The sequence below is a fragment of the Arvicola amphibius genome, chromosome 17 (assembly GCF_903992535.2).
Source record: "Arvicola amphibius chromosome 17, mArvAmp1.2, whole genome shotgun sequence".
NCBI lineage: Eukaryota > Metazoa > Chordata > Mammalia > Rodentia > Cricetidae > Arvicola > Arvicola amphibius.
Window position 1 is genome coordinate 5072081 of NC_052063.2, and position 21993 is coordinate 5094073.

Genomic DNA, 21993 nt, shown 5'->3' on the forward strand with positions numbered 1-21993 from the left:
TAATAACTAAAAAAATGTCCCCGGATGACTAATATAAACAACAGGAAGAATTAAATTAGACTCTGTTATTTCTGAAAAATTAAAATAAAGACCTCTTGCTCAGGAACAAAGTACCCTGAGTAAGAGAAAGCATTCCCAATAATTTTGTAGTAGCTTTACTCCAAACTTGGCTTCATACTGTTTGATTTAATCCTGATAGTTAAGCCTTGATAAACTTTAGAGTTCAGAAAGACAGGACATTGCCCTTCTCGTGAAGGAAAGGCATTATTCTTGCCACGCGGTCTCTGTTTTATCTCAGCTGGCTTATTATCATGGAACCTTAGAGTGAGCATACAGACTCTGAGCATTTGCATTCATGAAGAAAAGCCAATTCCGTTTACATAGAGGAAAGGAGGCTCATGGCCTGATAGCTCATGAGTTGGCACAACCCTTTCCTTCAACCAAAAATTGGGTTTTCTTTTCCAGCAGTTGGCAGCTTTGACTGCGCTCTTATAAATCAAGAGGCTTTAAACCCTGCCTCCAGGACATACAAGTATTTCAGCTTCTAAAAGTCTGAAACAACCACTGGGAAAAGAGAAGTCTGGGACCCCCATGAGAAAGTCACTCCCCCCAACCCTGCGGACTTCTGTGTGGAGGTGGTGGGGAGGTCCTCCGTGTGAACGTCAGGTCATGGAACATTCCCAGATACGGGTCAGAGAGTACGAAAGTCCGAGAGCGAGCGCCGCAGATACTTTACCTGGCAGGTCAATCGCAGCCTCCCCATTCTCATCAGACTGTCTGGCTGATGTACCTTTGAGAGTCCGTCAATACATTGATTAAAGACACCCACTTTCACACCAGGAGACTATCGTTATCGGTAATCAGCATTCTCTGTTAGTAAAGTATGCAGAGTAGACAAAGAGACCTGTCTTCAGGGTAGTGACGCAAGAGACCAAACGTGTTAAGGGGAGGCACAGCTTCCTCTCTAGAGCCTGTGGGTTTTGTCTACAGGCCCCTGCCCCAGAGAAGAAAACGGTGAAGAAAGAGAAGAGGAGAGAGGCTGGGATACCTCCACAGCGGGAAGAAGAGCTAGAGAGCGAAACAAGACCTTGAAGGAAAAGGAAGGGTCAGTTCTGGAATCCAGGAGGAGCAGCCTGTTCCTCTCCGGTCCCCCAGGGAATGAATGGGATGCTCCCATGGTGGGGCTCCTTCCCCAGAGCTGGGAAGACCCTTTAGCCCTGTCTTACCAGGACTCAGCTGTGCCTTAACCCATTGGAAATGGAGTCAGCCCTGGTTATCACGGCAAAGAGCACTGCATCAAGAAAACAAACTGGACGTTCCTATGTCCCTATACTCCATGCCAGGGCCCACAGGATGGTTTGGGGCTTGTTCCAGTGGTTATTTTTTGGGACCAAGGAGATGAGCTGGGGTAAAGGGTCCAGAGCGACTGCCTCTGGGAGCCTTGGCCCTCCCTCTTTTCCTATCCCTATCTGGACTTGTAGGAAGGTTTGATATCTTGACGGCTGAGAGGGCATGCGGATGATAAAAATTACTCATGACTTTGAAAGCAGATTCGTCCTTCAGCGAATAGTCTGCTTGGTGGTTATTGTGCTGGCTGCATGGGAAAGACTCAGTGGAAGGGAGAGTGAAAGAGAGAGAGGAGAAAAGAACACAAAGGAGCAAAAAACAGAGAAAAGAGAAAAGATGAAGGGATGAGAGAGGACCCAAAACCGCCCATCTTGTCACATCTGAGCTGCTCGAACTGAGGGGCACAGAAAGAAAACAATGCATGAGGGGCAGAGGAGGGCTCATTTAATCATGAGGTCTATACTCTAGAAAAGGATGAACTTGAATGAAGACAACAAGAATAAAATGCTTCAGGCATTAAAAATAAAATAGAAAGTGCAGAGTAATAAAAATAAATGCACACAACCTTATAGAAGACTTTTACAGACTAAACCTGGCATATCCAAAAGCATCAAACACTTCAGAAATTAGTCTGGAGAAGAAGCAGCCATTAAAAGAGAATGAAGAATCAGGCAACCACATTAAGAAAACCAGGAAAGACTGCGAGGGGAGAGATACGCGTTACAAAAGAGTTTCCATAGAAAGCTAACCCTGACATGTTATGTGGCAAAATATATACATAATGACCATGTACACGTGGACACATACATATGTATATCCTCATATACATATATATCTACACAGATCACACACAAAACTATGTAAAATACACTTCGTTGTATTTTATCTAAGGCGGGTAACATCAAAATGACAGCCATCTATCATTTTGCTGTATCTTCTCACGTTTTAAACCTATCAGAAAGAAAAGAGTAAAGGATTGGCTCCGTTTCATACACATACAGAAGAGTCTTGCTCAGAAGTCACATCACCCATAAGTTAGGGAAGTCTGCTGGCCGGGCCATACAAAAAGCAGAATGGAGGGCTCGGGACAATTGAACGGAAAGAAACCGCTTCCCTCCCTCTGCTAACCCTGGGCCTTTTTTCTTTTAAGATCCCCTCACTGGTTTTGGATCAAGGACCTTCAAAAGCTTGAAGAAAGCGTATCAACTGGAGTGAGGGCTGGGTAAGAGAAAACCAGTGGCCCCGGGAGCTTCAGTCCGTCTCCTCTTCTTCCTGAGTGGCAGCTGTCATTTCTGCCAGGGCCCCAGTGCAGGCTGGGATGTCAGCAGTGGCTCTTCGTTAAGGGTCTTCTCCGCAGGGACATGCATCAGTGTTTACATTCTTGATACCCAAATGCACTGCTGCTTCTCGTCCTTTACGGGAGCTCCAGTGTTAAAGTGTGGGGTCCAGAAGGTGACTGTAGAAGTTGATTCTTGGTCTTGCTTGGTGAGATCTCAGTAAACTTCTTGAGGGGACTGTTTGCCTACTGCCAACCAGAGAGGAGCCTGACTCCAGAGCCAGGGCTGTTCCTGTCTCATTCACCTATTGCCTGTTCTTCTCTCTCTTCCTTCCTTCCTTCCTTCCTTTTTCCTTCCTTCCCCTTTCCTCTCTTTTTTTCCTTTTCTTTTTCCTATTTGGGATCAAACCCAGGGCTTACCACACTCCAGGAAAATCTTTATCACTAAGCTACACCCCATTCCATTTTCAAATGACATTTTCTTCTGGTCATGGCAAGCAGGAAATTAAAAAAACACTAGGCAATGAGTGAATATCACACCCTTTTGGCTTTGGTTTACTGAGACATTTTATTTCTCCCTCTCTTTGACTTTAATCAGCAGGGTTCTTTGGACTCTTTCCTTTCCCCTCCAAAATTTAATTTTCATATACATACGATAAGTTATTGCCATATGTTGAATGCATCGCTCATGTTCTCTGGGATTAAATCCTAGCTTCTTAAAATTAAGAGTTGCTTTTAAGTCTTCCTCTCTTTAAGAAGGAAAGGCATGCTTACTGGATTGCCAGATGCATAGTCTATCCCCCTGTGCTTGCCCTAAGTAGACGTTCAGTGCTCAGCGGCACACGGCAGCTGCAAGCGTAGAAATGGCTGTCCCCGAAGCTTTGCCGAAAGACCATCCTCGTATGCCAGCCCAGTGGTGACACCCACCTCACAGCCCAATTCAGATTTTTAGAATATAAATATCTAGCACTAAATACCAGAGAACGTCGACATTCACCTCCATCTTAGAAAGATGACCTCTGGCTTGGTATCACTTTCAGGAAGAAAGGCAAAAGAAAGCAAGGCACAGCTCACCCAGCGCTGAAGGTATTCACTGTAACTGCTAGGTGTACTTACTTCCTTCCATGCAATACTCTAGCACATAGCCATCTAAACCTGCGGCACCAATCTGGTCTGGGGGCCTCCACTTCATGGTCACCGACGAGTCGGTAACGGAGTCAACAGCCAGAAGAGTAGGAGGGCTGGTCACAGCTGGAAAGATGAAAGTGGGGAAAAGAAGAAACCGTGAAGATGGAGCCATGGCGGAACACCCGCGATAAGGTAAGCCGGGATGCAACTAGAAATACTCGCAGAAGCTCCAGGCCTTGCTAACATTCAGTGAGAGCTCCCAGAGCGTGACCACGAGTGAGCCAACCAGAGCGTGGCCACGGGTGAGCCAACCAGAGCGTGGCCATGGGTGAGCCAACCAGAGCGTGGCCATGTGTGAGCCAACCAGAGCGTGGCCATGTGTGAGCCAACTTTCTGACTGACAAAAGAATCTTGGAAAGACTGCCACCTCCTTCTCCAGTTGGGAAAGTTTGTGGAGAAGTTGGGAACCACAGGGAGTTAGAGAAATCAATTTGGGGGAATCTAATGATCTAGAGTAAAGTTTCCATAGCCCTAGAATTTGAAATATCATTTTTAATTATGCACATATATGTGGGAGGGGGCAATGTGCCCATACAGGCAGGTGCCCGGCATCAAAAGAGAGAGTTGTCAGATTCCCCCCAGAGCTGGAGTTAGAGGTAGCTTTGAGTTTGCCCCATGCGGACACTGGGTCAGACTCAGGCCCTCTGCAAGAGCAATGCTTGCTCTTAATTGCTGAACCATCTATCCAGCTCTGAGACTTGTCATTTTAAACAAACTCTTATACTGAATTTTTCATTTCTTAAGGAATACTTAAATACAATAAAATTGTAGAGACAGCCTATCTTTCATTTGCCTTTGCTGGACTTTCTGTTGTTGCTTCATAGATAAATTTAAGATGCAGTTGTAAATTAAGGTACAATTACAAGGCAAAGAGGTTCACTAGCAAATGTAGCTTGGTCTATGGCACTTTAAGAAGACAATGGAGAGGAGTCACATGGTCTCAGTCTCATGTTTACAGTCAGGAATGGCAATCGGAGCCACCCACAGCTCTCATTGGAAGTCTGGAAATGAATTCCAAAACCTACCTTCTGAAGACGATCAACGCCTCCAAAGTCTGCATTGATTTGTTTTGTTTTAGTTTTGGTTTTGGGGGACAGGGCTTCTCTTGTGTTGCTTTGGAGCCTGTCCTGGAACTAGCTCTTGTAGACCAGGCTGGCCTCGAACTCACAGAGATCTGCCTGCCTCTGCCTCCCGAGTGCTGAGATTAAAGGCGTGAGCCACCACTGCCCGGCTGTATTGAATTTCTTTCAGTATTGCTCTTAGCCCCGTCTGGCTGGTCCAGGTCATCCCAGTTTAGAAGTCAGAGGGAAAGCAGTAGTAATAACGGGGGGAGGGGGGGGCAGTGATTTCCACAACAGAACTGTTTCCCTGGACTCACCCAAAGGAACAAAGGGCTTGGACGGCATACTGGGCTTGGAGATACCAATGGCGTTGACTGCAAAGATGCGGACCTCGTAGGCCACGCCTTCAATCATCTTCTTGGGCTCGAAAGTTGTTTCTTTGCAAAGATCAAAGTTCAGTCGCATCCACCGAGAGCTTTGCTTCTTTTTCCTCTCAATGAAGTAGCCTGTAGTGTACAAAGTAGAGACTCCGACTGCTTATCTCGCCCCCCAAAATTAAACTTTAGTAGACAACAGTTCTTAAAATTTTGTGCATTCTGAGCAGACAGAGAGAAGCAGACAAATACATTTCTGTATTAATATGCCTTATTCCATCGGTTGTTAGAGATCAGATAACAGAAATGTGAACTCTGTAAGGTACAGGTGAAAGGAAATAGCGGGACTAGAAAAAAATAAAGCTGTACTAGAAAAATAAGAACTGAATCAGAGATGTGTAACTCCTAGCAACTTAGTCCCTGTGGCTGAGCAGTCCAAAGCCAAGAATCCATAAGGTGGCAGCAATGGAAATAAGGTGGGGGTGGGGGCAGGAAAGATCAGTTTTATTAACTTTATTACTACCAATAGAAAAAATATTCTCTGTTGAACAGGCAAATTCTCCTAAGAATTTTATGCTGAGAAATTCCTTCATGGCACAACCTGTGGCAGTTTGAATGAGACTGACCCCCAACTCCCTGCCTGGTGGTTGCAGATCAGGATATCATGTTCTGGTGCCGCGTCTGTCTGCTTCCCACCATGATGATCGAGGACTGCCCCTCGAAGGCTGTAAGAAAGCCCCCGACTAAATGTGTTCTTGTAGAAGAGTAGCCTTGGCCAGGGTGTCTCTTCAGAGGACGAGACCAGTGGCTGAGATACAGCCCTCTGCTACTCACTGGCCGGAGCAATGGGAATTAGACTTGGAGCTGTCTTGGAATTAGTTGTTGAGTGAGAAGAGCAAACAAGCAAGAGAGAGAGAGGGAGACAGACAGAGAGAGAGAGAAAGAGAGAGAGAGAGAGAGAAAGAGAGAGAGAGAGAGAGAGAGAGAGCGCAGGTGGTCAGAGGGCATGCATCAGAGCTGCTCAAATCCCAAGGAGCTGTAGAACATCACAATAGAAACTTCAGTTTCAACAGATACTTGAAGTCATAGCACATATTACAACAAGCCACTGCCTCCTCCTTTCCCTCGACAGTCAGGGAGACTAGGCCAGGACTCTGCCTACTCAACAGGCTTCTGTTCTAGACTCATTTTCCAGAATGTATTCTATTCTAATATGCATTGAGAGAATGCCAACCACACAGGCCATCGCATGGACTGATTAGGTCTGTGATTACCCAAGATTGGTGACCCTCCATCATAGGCAGGAGGCTCCCAGTTCATGATGCACCAGTCATCTCCCACTTCCGTCACGTTGGGTGCCACGGGAGGGTCCGGGATGTCTGCAGCAGACAAGACGGAAAACTGTTAATGGTAAAGTATGGGTTCTGGTGGCAGAACATGGTACCATGTGGGTTTTTTTCCTTTTCTGAAATTCATTTGAAAATTACCTTGGACAAGATTTCAACACAGGGTAAGGGGAAAGAGCTCAGTGAAAATAAACACAACGATGTCTAAAATCCGTGAAAATTTTCACGTTAGAAAGCGTGCTCCTCACGGAGCCTGAGATGCTTGTGTTTTACTCTGAAAATGGCAACAAGAAGTTATTACCTGAATGATGGATTAGCTTTCTCTTTAACTACAAAATGAACTTTCAGTGAAGTGGAACCAAGGGCTAATTATCATCAACTTTACATCAAATAGAAGATTCAAGATATTAATTGGAGGAATTCACTTCAGCATTGGCAAGACACCACGTCTTATAGTTTAGCTTCTGATAAAGTGACTAATTTGGAGTCCATTTGAAATTTGGTTCCTTGAGGAAATCCAAAGTGGGAAGAGGCACTCCGGAGGGTCTGGGACGCTAACAGCTAGAGTCATGTTCCCGGGTTTCAGCTTAGGAAAAGTGGATTTAGAAAGCTAAGAACCAAAGTCACCATTCCTCAAAATGTTTGATGTGGGAAGTTAGCAACTGTGTGTCAGTGACCTTTAGTGGGCATCCAAAAGCAACTACCCAGAGCTAGTGAGGTCACGGATCTCAGAGGAGAACCTACAACTGGTGTGTTACTAAACTACCATGATTCCTAACTGCATCCTAAATACTTACTTTTCACCCCCAAATAAGTTCTCACCCCTCAACAAAGAAAACTTCTCTTTGCAACGGATTATTGCAGAATACCACAACTGTTCAAAATTAACACTCACGGGGTGTCCAGACTTGGGGGAACACTGCAGAAGAGGGGATGGGAAGATGATAAGAGCCAAAGGAACAATCGTCTGTGCGATTGCCTGTCCTAGAAAACAGGGTGGCTTCACCCATGACTGAACAGTATGCTGTCTAAACAAGACCCTAACAAGCACAGCATCAACAGATGTGCTAACGTGGAAGGGGAGATCTCATAGGGCTTCCCCATACATAAAGAACTGCACAGGCAACTAAGGAGTGCTGGAGCTGGGAGGAGCCATCTTCACCATGGGTGAGCCCCTAATTGGTTACCCAATACCAAGTGGTCAGTCCTGAAAGCACACACGTGCAAGTAATACTGACTGGACTGAGCAGGTTGTATTTCCTCACATGCATTTGGTATGTGCGTGCGTGCGTGCGTGCGTGTGTGTGTGTGTGTGTGTGTGTGTGTGTCTGTGTGAATAAGAATTGAAAGAGGCCATGGATTTGAGAGGGATTTGGGGGGCATGGGAGGAGTTGGATGGAGGAAAAGGGTAAAATAATTGTGAAAACAATTTAAAAAAATTTTAAAGGGTACTCAAAGGGATGACAACCTTGAAAATCTAAGAACCAGTAGCCCCAAATGCCCCTGACTATTCAGCTATTCAGTCCCTCTGGTTAAAATTCCTCTAGGCAAGAAAACAGAGGAGAAAAAGAATAGGGAGGAAGAAAAGTAATAGAGATAGACATGGAGAGATATGCCGCTTCCTCCTGTCAGCTCTGGAATGGAGAGAGACGCCGGCTTCCTCCTGTCAGCTCTGGAATGGAGGCTGGCTCCGTGGAGGACTTACCCACAACTTTGATCTTGATGCTCGCATGTGCTTCTCCAGCTTCGTTTTTCAGGTTGATGTTGTACACGCCGGAGTCATCTCTCTCCGCCACGTCTATGACCAACGTGCTGCTGTCAGGGTACGATTCTGCCCTGATCCGGCCACTGCCCTCCATGATAGCCTGACGAGGAAGAGGCAAACTTGGCATGACAGACTGACAGGAGCTTCTGCAGAGCCCCCGAGGACCCCGGGCAGGGAGGCCAGAGAGCCTAACAGACACATGTATGTTAGAATGTGGGCCAGTCTGCGTACTACTCCAGTTAGCCCGTCTACACACGGGGAAACCCAGACTTCACGTGCTCAAAGCCCACACAGCTGAAAGGGAGAGAGCTGGGTCTCTATTCAAAAGCCCGCTAATGACAAGTTTTACCAAGAGAAAGCTGGAGGTCAGAAGAATACAAGGGTGGAGGGTGTCCTTTTAGGACGCAAGCCTTTTTTTTTTTTTTTTGGTTTTTCGAGACAGGGTTTCTCTGTAGCTTTGGAGCCTGTCCTGAAACCAGCTCTTGTAGATCAGGCTGGCCTCAAACTCACAGAGATCCGCCTGCCTCTGCCTCCGGAGTGCTGGGATTAAAGACGTGCGCCACCACCGCCTGGCTGACGCAAGCCTTTTGTTGTATAAAATCAGAAATACACGAACTCGTATCGGAGACTCACGATTTTCATCTGCATGGATATCTTGAGAGTTTGAAAACACTGAGGAGGCCGGGAGTGGTGGCGCACATTTAGCCCCAGAGCTCTGGAAGTGGGTCTCTGTGAGTTCGAGGCTGGCCTGGTCTACTCAGCAAGTCCCAAGCCAGCCATAGCTACATAACGAGATCTTACCTCGACAAACAAACAACCCACAAAGGACTACAGAAAACCAGGCAGGGGGTATGAGGTGTTGAAGAATACGGTGTGAGAATCACTTTCCACTCCAGTTACTCCTGTTTTCATCTTGTTTCTCTTAAGAGTTATTTTTATTTTACGTGTATGACTGTTTTGCTTGTACCAAGTGTATGCAGTGCCCCTAGTGGTCAGAAGAGGGCATCAGATCTCCTGGAGCTGGCGATACAGGTGGTTGTGAGCTGCCAGGTGGGTGCTGGCAGCTGACCCTAAGGCCCTCTGCAAGAGCAACCAGTGCTCTTAACCACTGAGCCACCTGCCCAGCTCTCAGTTTCCACTTCAGAAGAGGACCGGTTTCCAGCTGGCCGAGGAAAGCTGGGCCCATTGTACCCTACTTCTTCTGGTATTTTTTTTTTTGTGTGTTGTTTTTTGTTTGTTTGGTTGGTTTTGGTTTTTTTTGTTTGTTTGTTTGTTTTTCAAGACAGGGTTTCTCTGTAGCTTTGAGAGCTTGTCCTGGAACTAGTTTTTGTAGACCAGGCTGGCCTCAAACTCACAGAGATCCTCCTGCCTGGAGTTTGCTGTGTAGACCAGACTGACCTTGAATTTACAAAAATCCTCCTGCCTCTGCCTCCAGCATGCTGGGGTTAAAGGCCACCACACTGGTCAGAGAGCCCCAGGGCTGGATTTGTGTAGCTTTCTACTCTGGCCCATGCCCAATGGTTTCTGCCATCTTGAACTTCTTGAATGAAAAATCCTAAAGAGTCTATAGGCTCTGACTGGGTGCATCCTCCTGTACATTCCCTCAAACTGAAATATGTCCTCTCCCTCCCCTCCTCTGCAAGGAATCAAATCCAGGGCCTCGCACATGCCAGGGCAAAGGCTCAACCCCTAAGCACATCCCCCACCAGGGGAGAACTCGCTCAGCAAGGCAATTGTAGGCCTCCCTCACTTACTGGTCATATTTGGAGTTGTTCTGTTTCAGAACTCAACACCAATGTCGAGAAAATAACTGTTCACACAATTTTGTCAATTTGGGGATTACCTATGTGAGACTATAAATCGGGGTCCTGCTGCTTTATTTTGGCAGGAAGTTTCTTGTTCTGCTTTTCAAATGTAAGTTTTTGGTGGCAGGAAGCCAGGAGCAGCTTAAACTGAGACTCTTTCCCCACCATCTCTTGTGTTTTTCTCCTCCTGGCCCTGGTGCCCCAGCAGACCTTCTAGGTCTCCCACACATTGCTCTGCCTCCTCTGCAAAGTGATTTCATTCCTTAATTTCTTCACTTATTCACTACTTTTCTTCCTGCCTGCCCCATGACATCCATGGGGTATAAGGAGAGACCCTGCCCGTAACTTGTAAAATCATGCTTGGCCGAATAAGTGGGTGGCTAGAAATAGGAAAATAAATATGTGATTAATAGGCTTCTCTGAAAACCAGCCCCCATTCTCTTTTCAAAGGAATTATACCCATAATGTGCTCCGTGTGTGTGTGTGTGTGTGTGTGTGTGTGTGTGTGTGTGTGTGTGCATGCGCGCATGCGTGTAGGAGACAAACCTTATCTGCTCGGCTCCAGATGGCTTTGGGAGGTGGCTCCCCTGTGACAGGGATCTCAAGACGAAGCTTGCTTCCAGCAATGACCGTTACTGTGTTGTCAGCATCAAGGCCGTCCAGGATGATCTTGGGCGGATCTGGAATTTATTTAATACAGCGTTTGTCACCATACACCATTTCCATGTATTTTGGCTAGTGACCGGCTACTGATAAACATTGGTAACAATCAATTTTTAACCTGGCTAAAAGTATGTACGTATGAGTATATATACATACATATACCCATACATGAATATATACATACATACATATATATATGTATATATATATATATATATATATCTGAGAGTCATCACAACAGTTGGTGCTTGGCACCCTTAACTGCTTCTTGTTAGACTTATAAATCAACTACTTATATGGATGAGCAATATCAAGTTGATGGATCTTTGAATCATATAGCTTTTGATGCATTACAGTCCAAGGTGAGCAAGCACGTGGACAGCTGTACGATAATGTCTGTGACGTACTCACCAATGACATGAACTTTGGCGGACATAGGAATGTTGTATGCGTCTGGAGTAAACACATACTCCCCCTCATCTTCTGTGAGAGCATTGGCGATGACTAACTTGTGGATTCTAAAGAAACAGGAGAAACAGATTCCCAACACTGTGCAAGGCTGGAGCGTACCCATGACCCACACTAAAGAGACCTGTCCTCTGCTCAATGCACTTACTTCATATAGGAGAGGGAGAAAGAGGGGGAGAAAGAGAGGGACATGGAGAGATGGGGGGGCGTTTATTCTATTTATTGACCAAGTCAGCTCTGGTGTGGGGTCTATGAAAGTATCTCTGCAAATGCAATCTGCTTATTATGTATGCACGTGTCTATTAGTCTTTTTTCATAACTTCAAAAAGAACAAAACACAGTGTCTTAATAATGCTACACTTATACATACAGGAAATTACAAAGGGTAACACTGACTTTGGCTACATGCATCAAAGAATAGTAGCTCCTCACGAATCAGTGAGGGCTGGACGGAACGCACGGACGTTCCACTGGAAAACGTGTATAGCTCGGGGTAGAGCATCAGCCTAGCATGTGTGAGGCCCTGGATTCAATCCTCAGCACCACACGCACGCACGTATACTGATGTAGACACACATGCAGTAACATATGAAGGACAATCTGTGATGTTCTGGATGTGTGTATTTTTGTATACATATAAAACTTTAAAGACTATTTTTAAGCTCCATAAAGCCATTTGTGATTGGGTGAGAGTCTGTGAATCAAGGTTCAATTTCTTGCCTTAAATCTTTCCTAGATTCGAGGCAATTATGCTTTCTCCAAGAAAACAAAAATAGAAGGAAGGTCATATGATAGTTGTTATTATTTAATATGACTTAATTAAATGACTGACAAAATTATTGTGTAAAGTTTTTTTTTTTAAAGATTTATTTATTAGCCTGGTGGTGGTGGCACATGCCTTTAATCCCACTCAGGGGGCAGAAGCAGGAAGATCTCTGTGAGTCCAAGGCCAGCTTGGTCTACATAGGGAGTTCCAGAATAGCCAGGACTACACAGAGAAACCCTGTCTCAAAAACAACAAAACAAAAACCCCAAACAAGAAAAGGTTACCTTCCTTTGTGCACGACCTTCACACGGTCGCTCTCCTGGACAGGCAGGCCATTTTTTGTCCATTTTCCCGGCACGTTTTCAGAGATTTCACACTTCAAGCACACCTCTTTCCCAAGTTTGACAGTCTGATCGGTCAGCGGTGTCATGATTTTAAGGGGCCTCACTACAGAAAGAGAGACCGTGATGGACCCACAATCAAGCTGCAGACCAGCCCACGTGGAGGCATTTCACAGGGTCCTGTCAGCTCTGGCTGCCACACACGCTCTGGAGAGGACACATTTTCCTGGTGTCGATGATGGAACTGGACGGAACCGAGCGTAGCACAAGTCTATCACCTCAGATAGCCATCACGAAGGTTGTTCGCCCAGAAGATACCAGCCACATCCATTCACATCTAAGGTTTACAACTGTTTACATGATTTCAGATAATCCTCGCGATACTTCGCGATGCATTCCAGGCCACGCCCACAAGGAAATCTCAGGTCCCTTTCAAGGTTAAGACTAAGTACTGTATTTACCAACAATTTAATGCGAGAAAAACTGCGACACTTTTTTCCCCCTTTGGAATAAGATCTTTATCTTTTATTGTTTGAGACAGGGTTTCTGTGTGTAGCTTTGGGACCTATCCTAGCACTCGCTCTGTAGACCAGGCTAGCCTTGAACTCACAGATATCTGCCTGCCTCTGCCTCCCAAGGTGCACACCACTACCGCCTGGCTTATCTTTTTATTTTCTAAAGACTTGCTTGCCGCCGGGCGGTGGTGGCACATGCCTTTAAACCCAGCACTCAGGAGGCAGAGGCAGGCAGATCTCTGAGTTTGAGGCCAGCCTGGTCTACAAGAGCTAGTTCAGGACAGGCTCTAGAAACTAGAGGGAAACCCTGTCTCGAAAAACCAAAAAAAAAAAAAAAAAGACTTGCTTGCCTTTATTTTATGAATGTTCACTTGAATGTATGAATATACACACATTGTATGCATGCCTGGTGCTCAAGGAGACCAGAGAGGTCACTGAATCCTTTGGGATTGTACTACACACGTAGTGAGGAACCATGTGGGTTCTGAGAACTGAACTTGGAGCCTCTGCAAGAGCAGCACATGTTTCTTTTTTTTTTTTTTTTTTTTTTTTTTTTTGGTTTTTCGAGACAGGGTTTCTCTGCAGCTTTTTTAGAGCCTGGCCTGGAACTAGCTCTTGTAGACCAGGCTGGCCTCGAACTCACAGAGATCCGCCTGCCTCTGCCTCCCGAGTGCTGGGATTAAAGGCGTGTGCCACCACCACCGCCCGCCTAGCACTTGTTTCTAACCACAGAGCTGTCTCTTCGCCCTTTACTGTATTTTTTACAGGTCACTAGCAGAGTTTTCGTGGAATGCCTCAAATCTTACTTATTCCATAAACCTCGTGGTTATTATCACATGAATCTGCACAGTGTAATGATTTTTAAAAATAGATAACAACACATGAAGGCAGAACTGACTATAATTACTTTGAATGGATACAAAGGTCAGGTCAAAATCTGCCTGTGGTCAACATACATTGTGATATTAACCTAAAATGACCACAACTCCATGAATCATATGGAGATGCTGAGATTGTTTCTTCTGGACCAGCAGAGGAGTAAGAAAGAAAGGTGTCTGCTCTGTGCGTGCGATCAACCATCGGGACATTGGGCTATTTTAATTTTCGTGGCAGCTGGAACTAGATTGTTATTGAGAAACGGCTACTTTAAGAGAATCTTTGGGTGTGAACAGGGGAGCAGTGGCTCTCTTATGCTGTGTGAGGCCAGCAGCAGCAGATGACGCTCCTCAGCTGAGAGTCCTCATTGGCTCCCTTGGTTTAAGCAACTTTCTTCTCACACCAAGTGCAATTACAAGTTGTGCGCCGGGTGTTGAATCGAAATAATTAAGCAAACAGCGTCAGCATTGGGCACATTTACTGTTCGCCTGTATGGCCTGGCACTGAAAACTTTCTAGGTAAGTTTTCTGGCAGGTGATTTTATTCTTTCTTCCCAGAATTGGTACTCTACTATTAAGTCAAGCAGTTGATCCCTTTCTAAGAGACTTGACAGGACATGAAACAAGAGTGGAGTCTGATTCTGCGTATCTTAAAATGCCATGAGTAAAAGATCAAATAGTGTAGCAGCATTCCATCTGTAGTTTAATAAATAAAGCTTGCGGAAGATCAGAGAGTAAAACAGCCGCCTTGATCAGCCCTACAGATCAGGCAGAGGTGACACACACCTTTAATCCCAGTAGCCACGCTAGTTTGCCATAGGAACTGTGTAGTGCGTGCCTTCAATCCCAGTGGTGCACACATTTAATCCCAGCCCTAGGGAGGATTATAAACGGGAGGAAACAGCCCTCAGACACAGTCTCATTCTGAGATTCCTGGAGGCAGGATCGCCTTTTCGGACTGAGGTAGAGGTAAGAGCCAGTGACTGGCTGTTTTGCTTTTCTGACCTTCAGGGTGAACCCCAATATCTGCCTCTGGGTTTTTATTAAACGTGCTACAGAGCAGATTGAACCTTTCCTAAAGGTGAGTTAATAAACACAATCTCGTATGGATTTAGAAGGCATCCGAGAAGTCTTACTTACAGTCAACACTTAGTTTAGCAGATGATTGTCCCCCGGTCGTCATGGCTGAGTACTCTGCGCTGTCTGCCTTTGTCGCACCTTCTATGATCAAAGTGTGTTTCTTGCCCTCAACTTTAACTTTGTATCTTGACTTTGGACCCGGGAAGATCTCTTCACCATTCTTAAACCTGAGTTAGCGTGGATGTAAAGGGAGGAAGAAGACGTTCAGTGGGAAGGAGAAGGGAATACGGGAGGGTAATGGGAGATATGATCAAACTAATTATACATATGTATATAATATATATGTAAAACATGAACAAAAATTAATTTCTGGAAATGTTTGTTTATTGTTTTATCCCACTGTCTTCCGAGGTTCCTAACATATCCCAGACATACAGGAAGGATTCACTAAAGAATAAAGCTCAGGTCCACTGGTCAAGTCTTTTGTACAAAATCACATTAAAAGAACATGAGCACTGGGCGGTGGTGGCGCATGCCCTTAATCCCAGCACTCAGGGAGGAAGAGGCAGGCAGATCCCAGTGAGTTCGAGGCCAGCCTGGTTTACAGAGTGAGTTCCAGGATAGGACAGGATCCAAAGCTACACAGAGAAACACTGCCTCCAAAGAAACAAAAACAACAAATAGACAAACAAAAGAACATGGATCGCCTCTTCTCATTCAGTCAGAGGCGGGTGCTAAGAATATTCCAGATCAGTACTAACAATCTCCACGCTCGTGACTGCTGATTCCTGTGGTGTCACTTACTATATATTCCTCTCAACATCACAGTTCATCCTATGATCTTCAATCTTCTAGCTTTTAATTTTGAGCTAATAACTCTCTGGGAACATACAATAAAAGACCCTTCCTTTCCCACCACCTTGCGTTTTTGTCTTTATTTGTTTGTTCGTGTGTGTGTTGCAAATGGTCAAACTGAGGACCTTGAGCCAGGTAACTATGCATCACCATTAGAACCACATCCCCTGGCTCTTTTCAGTTATCGAAAGGAGTTGGTGATTTTCATCCTACCGTATTTTTTCTAGGGGAGAGAAAATATAAAGCGGTGGAAAATGAATTATTGGGCGAGAGGGCTGGGGTCTGGGGCCTGAGCGCTAGGTGAGCGCCGTCCTGCCGGTTACCTTCCCAGAGACAGCGAGGATTGAAATGGAAAATAGGCCCATTATATTTTTTCATGTAAGTTGCCGGTTAGGACGGCGACAAAGTTGAAGAACACCCACGCTATTTCCAGTCAAAACTCTTGGGTAAGCTGCGTGACCCATTCCCCAGTTAGTACCCGCCTCACTACGTCTCTGCTCAGACAGATCTCTGGGAGTTGGCTTTTCAGCTCATGGTAGGGTTCGGGTTATCATCTCTGCTCATACAGAAGAGGTGATTGTTTTCATGTTTAGAAGATGGTCCCATGTTGCATTTTATTGGTCATGAAGCTACTTGGTCTATCAGACACAGGCAGGCATCCACAAAGCCATTTTACCATTTGACATTGGCGTCATCTTCCGACACCTCAACTTCCAGCTCCACTGTCTCTCCACAGTAGGCGTTCGTGTCTTCCAGCTGTTTAGTCAACATAATCGGAGGCTCTGGTTGGAACAGGAGAAATCAAAATCATTAAATAGCCAGAGCCCGTGTCTTGAGCCGCAGTCTGTTCACAGGGGAAAACCCAGCATGGGAAAAAACATCAATTGTGGGGCGTGAATTGGAGGTGAGAATCTCTGTCTGTCTGTCTGTCTGTGGCAAAGCAAACAGCTGTTGCCACTGGATCAGCTCCCCCAAGTTGTTTAAGAACCATTCAAATCCAATGAATTATTACTGTTCTGGAGAACACATAAGATGCACACCAAACTTCCTGCCTCCGTCAAGTAAGGTACCAGATAGTAGATACGGCAGTTGATGGAGAGTGTATAATGAGGTTTTCATTCTGGCTCTCGACCAAGGATAGAGAATAGAGTTATCTGTAGCCAGAGGGCTTCAGAGAGAAAATAAGGTCAACCTGGCATTCTTTTCCTCCCGCAGCTTTTCACCAGGGTTAGTAAATGCTGCTCTTTGGATACCAGTGGGCTATGCCCTCCTCCTAATGTAGCTGCCTTCATGTATTTAGCTAAGGGGCCAAGATATCTGGTGGGTTTCAGAGGCTGCCCCTGAAATACCCATCTAGCTGAACAGTGCTGGGCTTAAGTCAAAAGCATGAGGGAGTTTCACGTTGCAGCTTTTCTCTCCCTCAGCTGCTCTTTAACAATCAGTGGGTGAATTAGGACTCAGGACACCTGCCGACCTAATGGAGCCTCAGTACTGAGCTAACCCGAACAGGCAAGCTGGACGTTTCTGCAGGAGTGACTGCTTCTGCTCTGGGCTAAAGCGGCCACCTTGCCTGTGGCTCAGATCAGTGTTCCTGGGAGGAGAACCCTTGCCCCTGGTCAGTGCAGGAAGAGCTTTCTCCCTTTACCTCTCACGAAGAGCTCAGTGGAGCACTTCTCGTCCCCAGCTGTCACGTAGTATTCTGAATCATCTGTCAGCGAGCAGTTATTAATAAACATGATTCTCTCGTTTCCTTTGTGTTCAAAGATGTATCTGTTTCAAACAGGAGGGAGGCAGGGTTTGTGACCTGGATTTTCTTTACTTTATTAGCAGATTTGGCTTATCATTTGTTAATACTTGAGAATCAAGGATAAAGCTATGATCTTCTATTTGTGCAGCGTATTTTATATGTCCAATTAATGTCAAACAAAAGCTCATTTTCTATTTTTATGATATATGGAAAATATGTGTATTTATACATACTATTTAATTTATTCTCTTCTTTCATATAAGTCTTTATTACAAATATAAACAAATTCTCATATAGTTAACCCACTTTTGGAAGATAGAGTTGGCTGAGTGTGTTAGTGAGATTTTTAACTCTGTACATTCTTCAAATGATTATGTATTGATTATGTATGTTACGAAAGTGACAGACACTTTGTCTTGTTCATTGTTTAGCCCGCAGACACAGGATGTATTTTGTTGGACGGATAAATTATTGTACAATATAAGCAATAACTTATCTTACTTGATAAGAGCAGCAGCAAATATAGTTTCTTAAGTGAGCTTAACCCCTGGGCCTATTGTACCACAGTTACTCTCTATTAAGAAATCATTTGCCAGGCTGCAGAGATGGCTCAGCAGTTAAGAGCACTGACTGTTCTTCCAGAGGACCTGGGTTTGATTCCCAGTGCCCATGCGGCAGCTCACAACTGTCCATTACTCAACCTCTGGCCTCCACAGGCATGGATGATACATGGACATACACGCGAGGTGAAACAGCAACACACATCAAATCCATTTTCAAAAGAAAGTTCAGAAACAGAACACTAGACGTCAGGAAGAGAAAATACTCTAATCGATTATGTTGATTATGAAGGAGCACATGAGCGTATTCTATAGCTGATCAAAAAAACCAAAGTGAGGAAATATCTCAAATTGAAGACTTCGATAACAAAACATATCGATATTTTCTAGTAAAGCTGACCTAGGAAAACCACTTCTGGGTGAATCGAGGATGTTTTCAAGAGACTTTTGGACCGGGTATAAATATTATCTCAAAGTCATTCTGTTAGGCATGAGCCCACGGAGAAGCTGGAAACCATGTCCTTGTACTTCAGAAGTGACGGGTTTCTGGGATTAAAGTCTGTGTTGATGTACATGAGGCACTTATTGACTTAAAACAATATGCAAAGGCTGAAAATCTCCCAGGCTGAGGAAGATGGCTATGAAGTGGTTTCACGGCAGACTAGCAATACCATCAGAGATCAGTCCGACTACTCCTTCCCTTGGAAGAGGGACGACACATAATAAAACATGGGCTGAGGCCCGAGTTTCATGACCTTTTTGTTTTGTTTTGTTTTGTTTTTCGAGACAGGGTTTCCCTGTAGTTTCTAGAGCCTGTCCTGGAACTAGCTCTTGTAGACCAGGCTGGCCTCGAATTCACAGAGATCCGCCTGCCTCTCCCGAGTGCTGGGATTAAAGGCGTGCGCCACCACCGTCTGGCCTGAGTTTTATTACTTTAACATCACACTGTTCTGTTTAGATAATGCTGTGGCTTCTCCCGGCAGCGCCCAAGTAGAAGATGTTTGACCACTATCAAATACTCATGTTATTTTGGGGAAAAAACCAAAAACAAACCCCAAACCCCAAACCTTCTGGTTATGAGATGCAATTTTCATCTGGCATCTCAACTGTATATTTCAAATATTTCTAAGTTTCATTATTTTGAGTAGAGAGAAGTTGAGATAATGACATATAATGTGTAGTGACTTGCTTGAAATAGCCTCAGAAGTCATGAGAGTTTATTTTACACAGCGCCGTGACTTTCAGAACTGGAAACTCCATGAAAAGTGACTCCTCTCCCTCGGCACAATTTTACATTACAGAGCATATAGAAACACAGACGCTTAAAAGATCCCTTCAGTCTCTAAAGGTTAAACCAATCTGCTGTTCATTTATATTTTCATTGAGTCCTTTGAAGCCCACTTACTTGGTGCTGGGTCGAATTTCCTGACCGTTTTTAAACCACTTCACCTCCAGCTTTGGATCTGCCAGCTCCACCACAAACCTCACTCTGCCTCCCTTATCCACCTGATAGGCAGGATCGAGAATTTTTGCAAAGGCTGTAGACAGAAACGAACGAACAAACAAAATGGCCGTGTGCGTGCACGCAGGGTATCAACTTAAATAGTTAATGTGTACATGAAAGAAAATCTAAGAACATGTTTTTAAAAAAAGTCTCAGGGAAGAATAAAGTTGGAAGCTGTCCCATTACCCCATATATTTCAGAGTTATGCTAGCATGTATACAATAAGATGGTTTAAAATTGAAAGAGAATTCATGTGTTCTTTAGAAAAGCATCAGGAAAAATAGCGCTACTACTAATTTTAAATTACATTAGTTTATTTTGTATGCGCCTGCATGCATGTGGGGGGTTGGTATCAGAAGACGCAGTGAGGAGTCTGTTCTTGCCTTCCCCCATGTGCGTTCCTGGTTAAAGTGGTTAGATTTGGCAGCAAACGCCATTTCTCGCGGAGCCACCTCACTGGCCGATACTGGCTCACTTTTTTTTATTTTAAAAAGATAAAAAGGACTATTAGATTTCCAACTGGTTACCTAGCACATGGATTCAGAACTCAGGGTTTAGAAAGGCCAGCCAGACTTTTGAAAGCGGTCGTAGGGGTTCTATGTAGGGTCATCTGAACTTGAAGGGAAACAATAATAGGCTTAATATCACCCCGACATATTCCACAACTGGAACCTGACAATCATCCAGAGCAGAAAAACCGGAGGCGCTAGGGCCAACTTGAAATGCATGCCTTCTCCGTCCCAACCTCATGTCTCGAACCATAGCCTAGTAAACCCACCCGGAAAACCTTACTGGATGTGAGGGGCGAACTCTGAGGAAGAATCAAGAGCTGCAGAGCGAGGGAGAGATGAGCCTGAATAAGTGGGGACCTCAGAGAGGTTCCTGGAGGCCCTGGGGTGTCCTCTGCTTCCTTGTGTGGCATCCGTGGTACTGCAAAGGTGCTGACCCTAAGCCATGAGGAGCCACACCACTACCAGGGCAGTCCTCCACCTGAACCCAAAGTGACCTGAAAGAACCCTGAACCCCTGCGGGCCCAGGAAGCCGAGACCGACAGGACACAGGTCTAGGCCGCAGACCCGGTGTGCTCACCTGCGCTCTTCTTCTCCACCCTGCGCATGCGCTTGAGCCGCTTGAGCATTCCACGCAGGTCAGTGATGCCATACTGGAAAGCGATCTTCTCGTACTCGTTGGGGTTGGCATTCTTCAGCAGCTCCCACACATCTACCTCCGGCTCTTCCTCCTGCTGCTTCACCTCCCTAGCCCGGAAGAATGGTCACCTAGATTAGAACCTGTCCTGCCCCCAAAGACCCAGAATGTGGGGTATGATCCCACTCAGTGATGCTCGGGGTCAGATATGTACGCTTTGAACTTTACTTTTCCAACTTCAAAACACAAGTGGAGGCTGGTAGAGATGTCAGAACAAATCCTGAGATATTTTCCTTTCATTTTTTAAGTCTGATAGCATTTAATCTTGGCCAAAAGGCCGAGAAGCAATGGAAGGGTGAGAATTGCAAAACCCTAAAAACAGATTTCACCCCGCATGCGAGCAGTGGATTCAGTCTGAAAAGCAGATGAAGAATTAATATTTTAAATTGGTCTGTGAGTGAAAAAATCCCTTTCTACATCTATTGATGGAAACATAATCCACACAGTATTTCAAACCTGTGGGTTTTTTCCAGAATTTGTTTTTGTCATGTTAATAAACATGTGCATTATTTTATTGTCTTTTACATTAAAAATTGAAAAAAATCATAAAGGGCTTTTCGTTGTTCTTCCTATTAGTGTGGATTAAGACGCATTTTAAAAGAAAACTATTTTTCTAAACTGAGAGGAAAAAGAACAATGAGGAAAAAAAATATTCTGTCACACCTCATCTTAACACATCATCTTGAATTTTCTTTAAGAGCGAGAATGGGCTTGGGTTCTAGACAGCTTAATGGTAAGCTGTCAAAGAAATGGCTTACGAGTCCATGAACAAGTAACAGGGTACTATGACCCCCACATCCTGATCACGGACAAAGCACGTTTGGAACACATGAAGCAATACATGATGGCACCGCTCTTATAATGACGACACCACCGGTGGCGCAGCCATGAACTCCTCCGTATGTCATATGTTACATGTGTCAGCACTCGGGAGGCAGAGGCAGGCGGGTCTTGGTGAGTTTGAGGCCAGCCCGGTCATCACAAGCTAAGCTGTGATACAAGTAAGATCCTGTCTCAAAAAAAGAAAGAAAAGAGAGAGAGAGAGATTAAAATATATGTCTTGCCCTTATTACAAACTCACAAAATGAAGCCAAAACTTACACATGAACCTTTAAGTGAATGAGTTTAGTATAAATGAAAGACATAATTTAAACTTTCTCCCCTGGCTAAATAGTCCTGGTCATTTTGTTTCAGGTTAACTAGCTTTTCATGAGGTGAGTTTTAAAAGTTACAGGGATTCTTATTGTGGAA

At 44.9% G+C, this 21993-nt stretch overlaps 1 protein-coding gene across 1 annotated transcript in view; it reads right to left on the bottom strand.

The window, feature by feature from the left end:
* Window positions 1–21993, bottom strand: part of Mybpc1 (myosin binding protein C1) — a 66277-nt gene that overhangs the window by 13579 nt on the left and 30705 nt on the right. The window contains exons 13-24 of the mRNA XM_042054262.1: window positions 20626–20792; window positions 19438–19570; window positions 17371–17495; window positions 16402–16507; window positions 14931–15097; window positions 12344–12506; window positions 11237–11343; window positions 10709–10842; window positions 8298–8457; window positions 6521–6625; window positions 5190–5378; window positions 3740–3874 (exon numbers count right to left, since the gene is read on the bottom strand). Coding sequence (XP_041910196.1) covers window positions 3740–3874; window positions 5190–5378; window positions 6521–6625; window positions 8298–8457; window positions 10709–10842; window positions 11237–11343; window positions 12344–12506; window positions 14931–15097; window positions 16402–16507; window positions 17371–17495; window positions 19438–19570; window positions 20626–20792 — 1691 coding nt within the window. The remainder of the gene's footprint in view (window positions 1–3739; window positions 3875–5189; window positions 5379–6520; window positions 6626–8297; window positions 8458–10708; window positions 10843–11236; window positions 11344–12343; window positions 12507–14930; window positions 15098–16401; window positions 16508–17370; window positions 17496–19437; window positions 19571–20625; window positions 20793–21993) is intronic.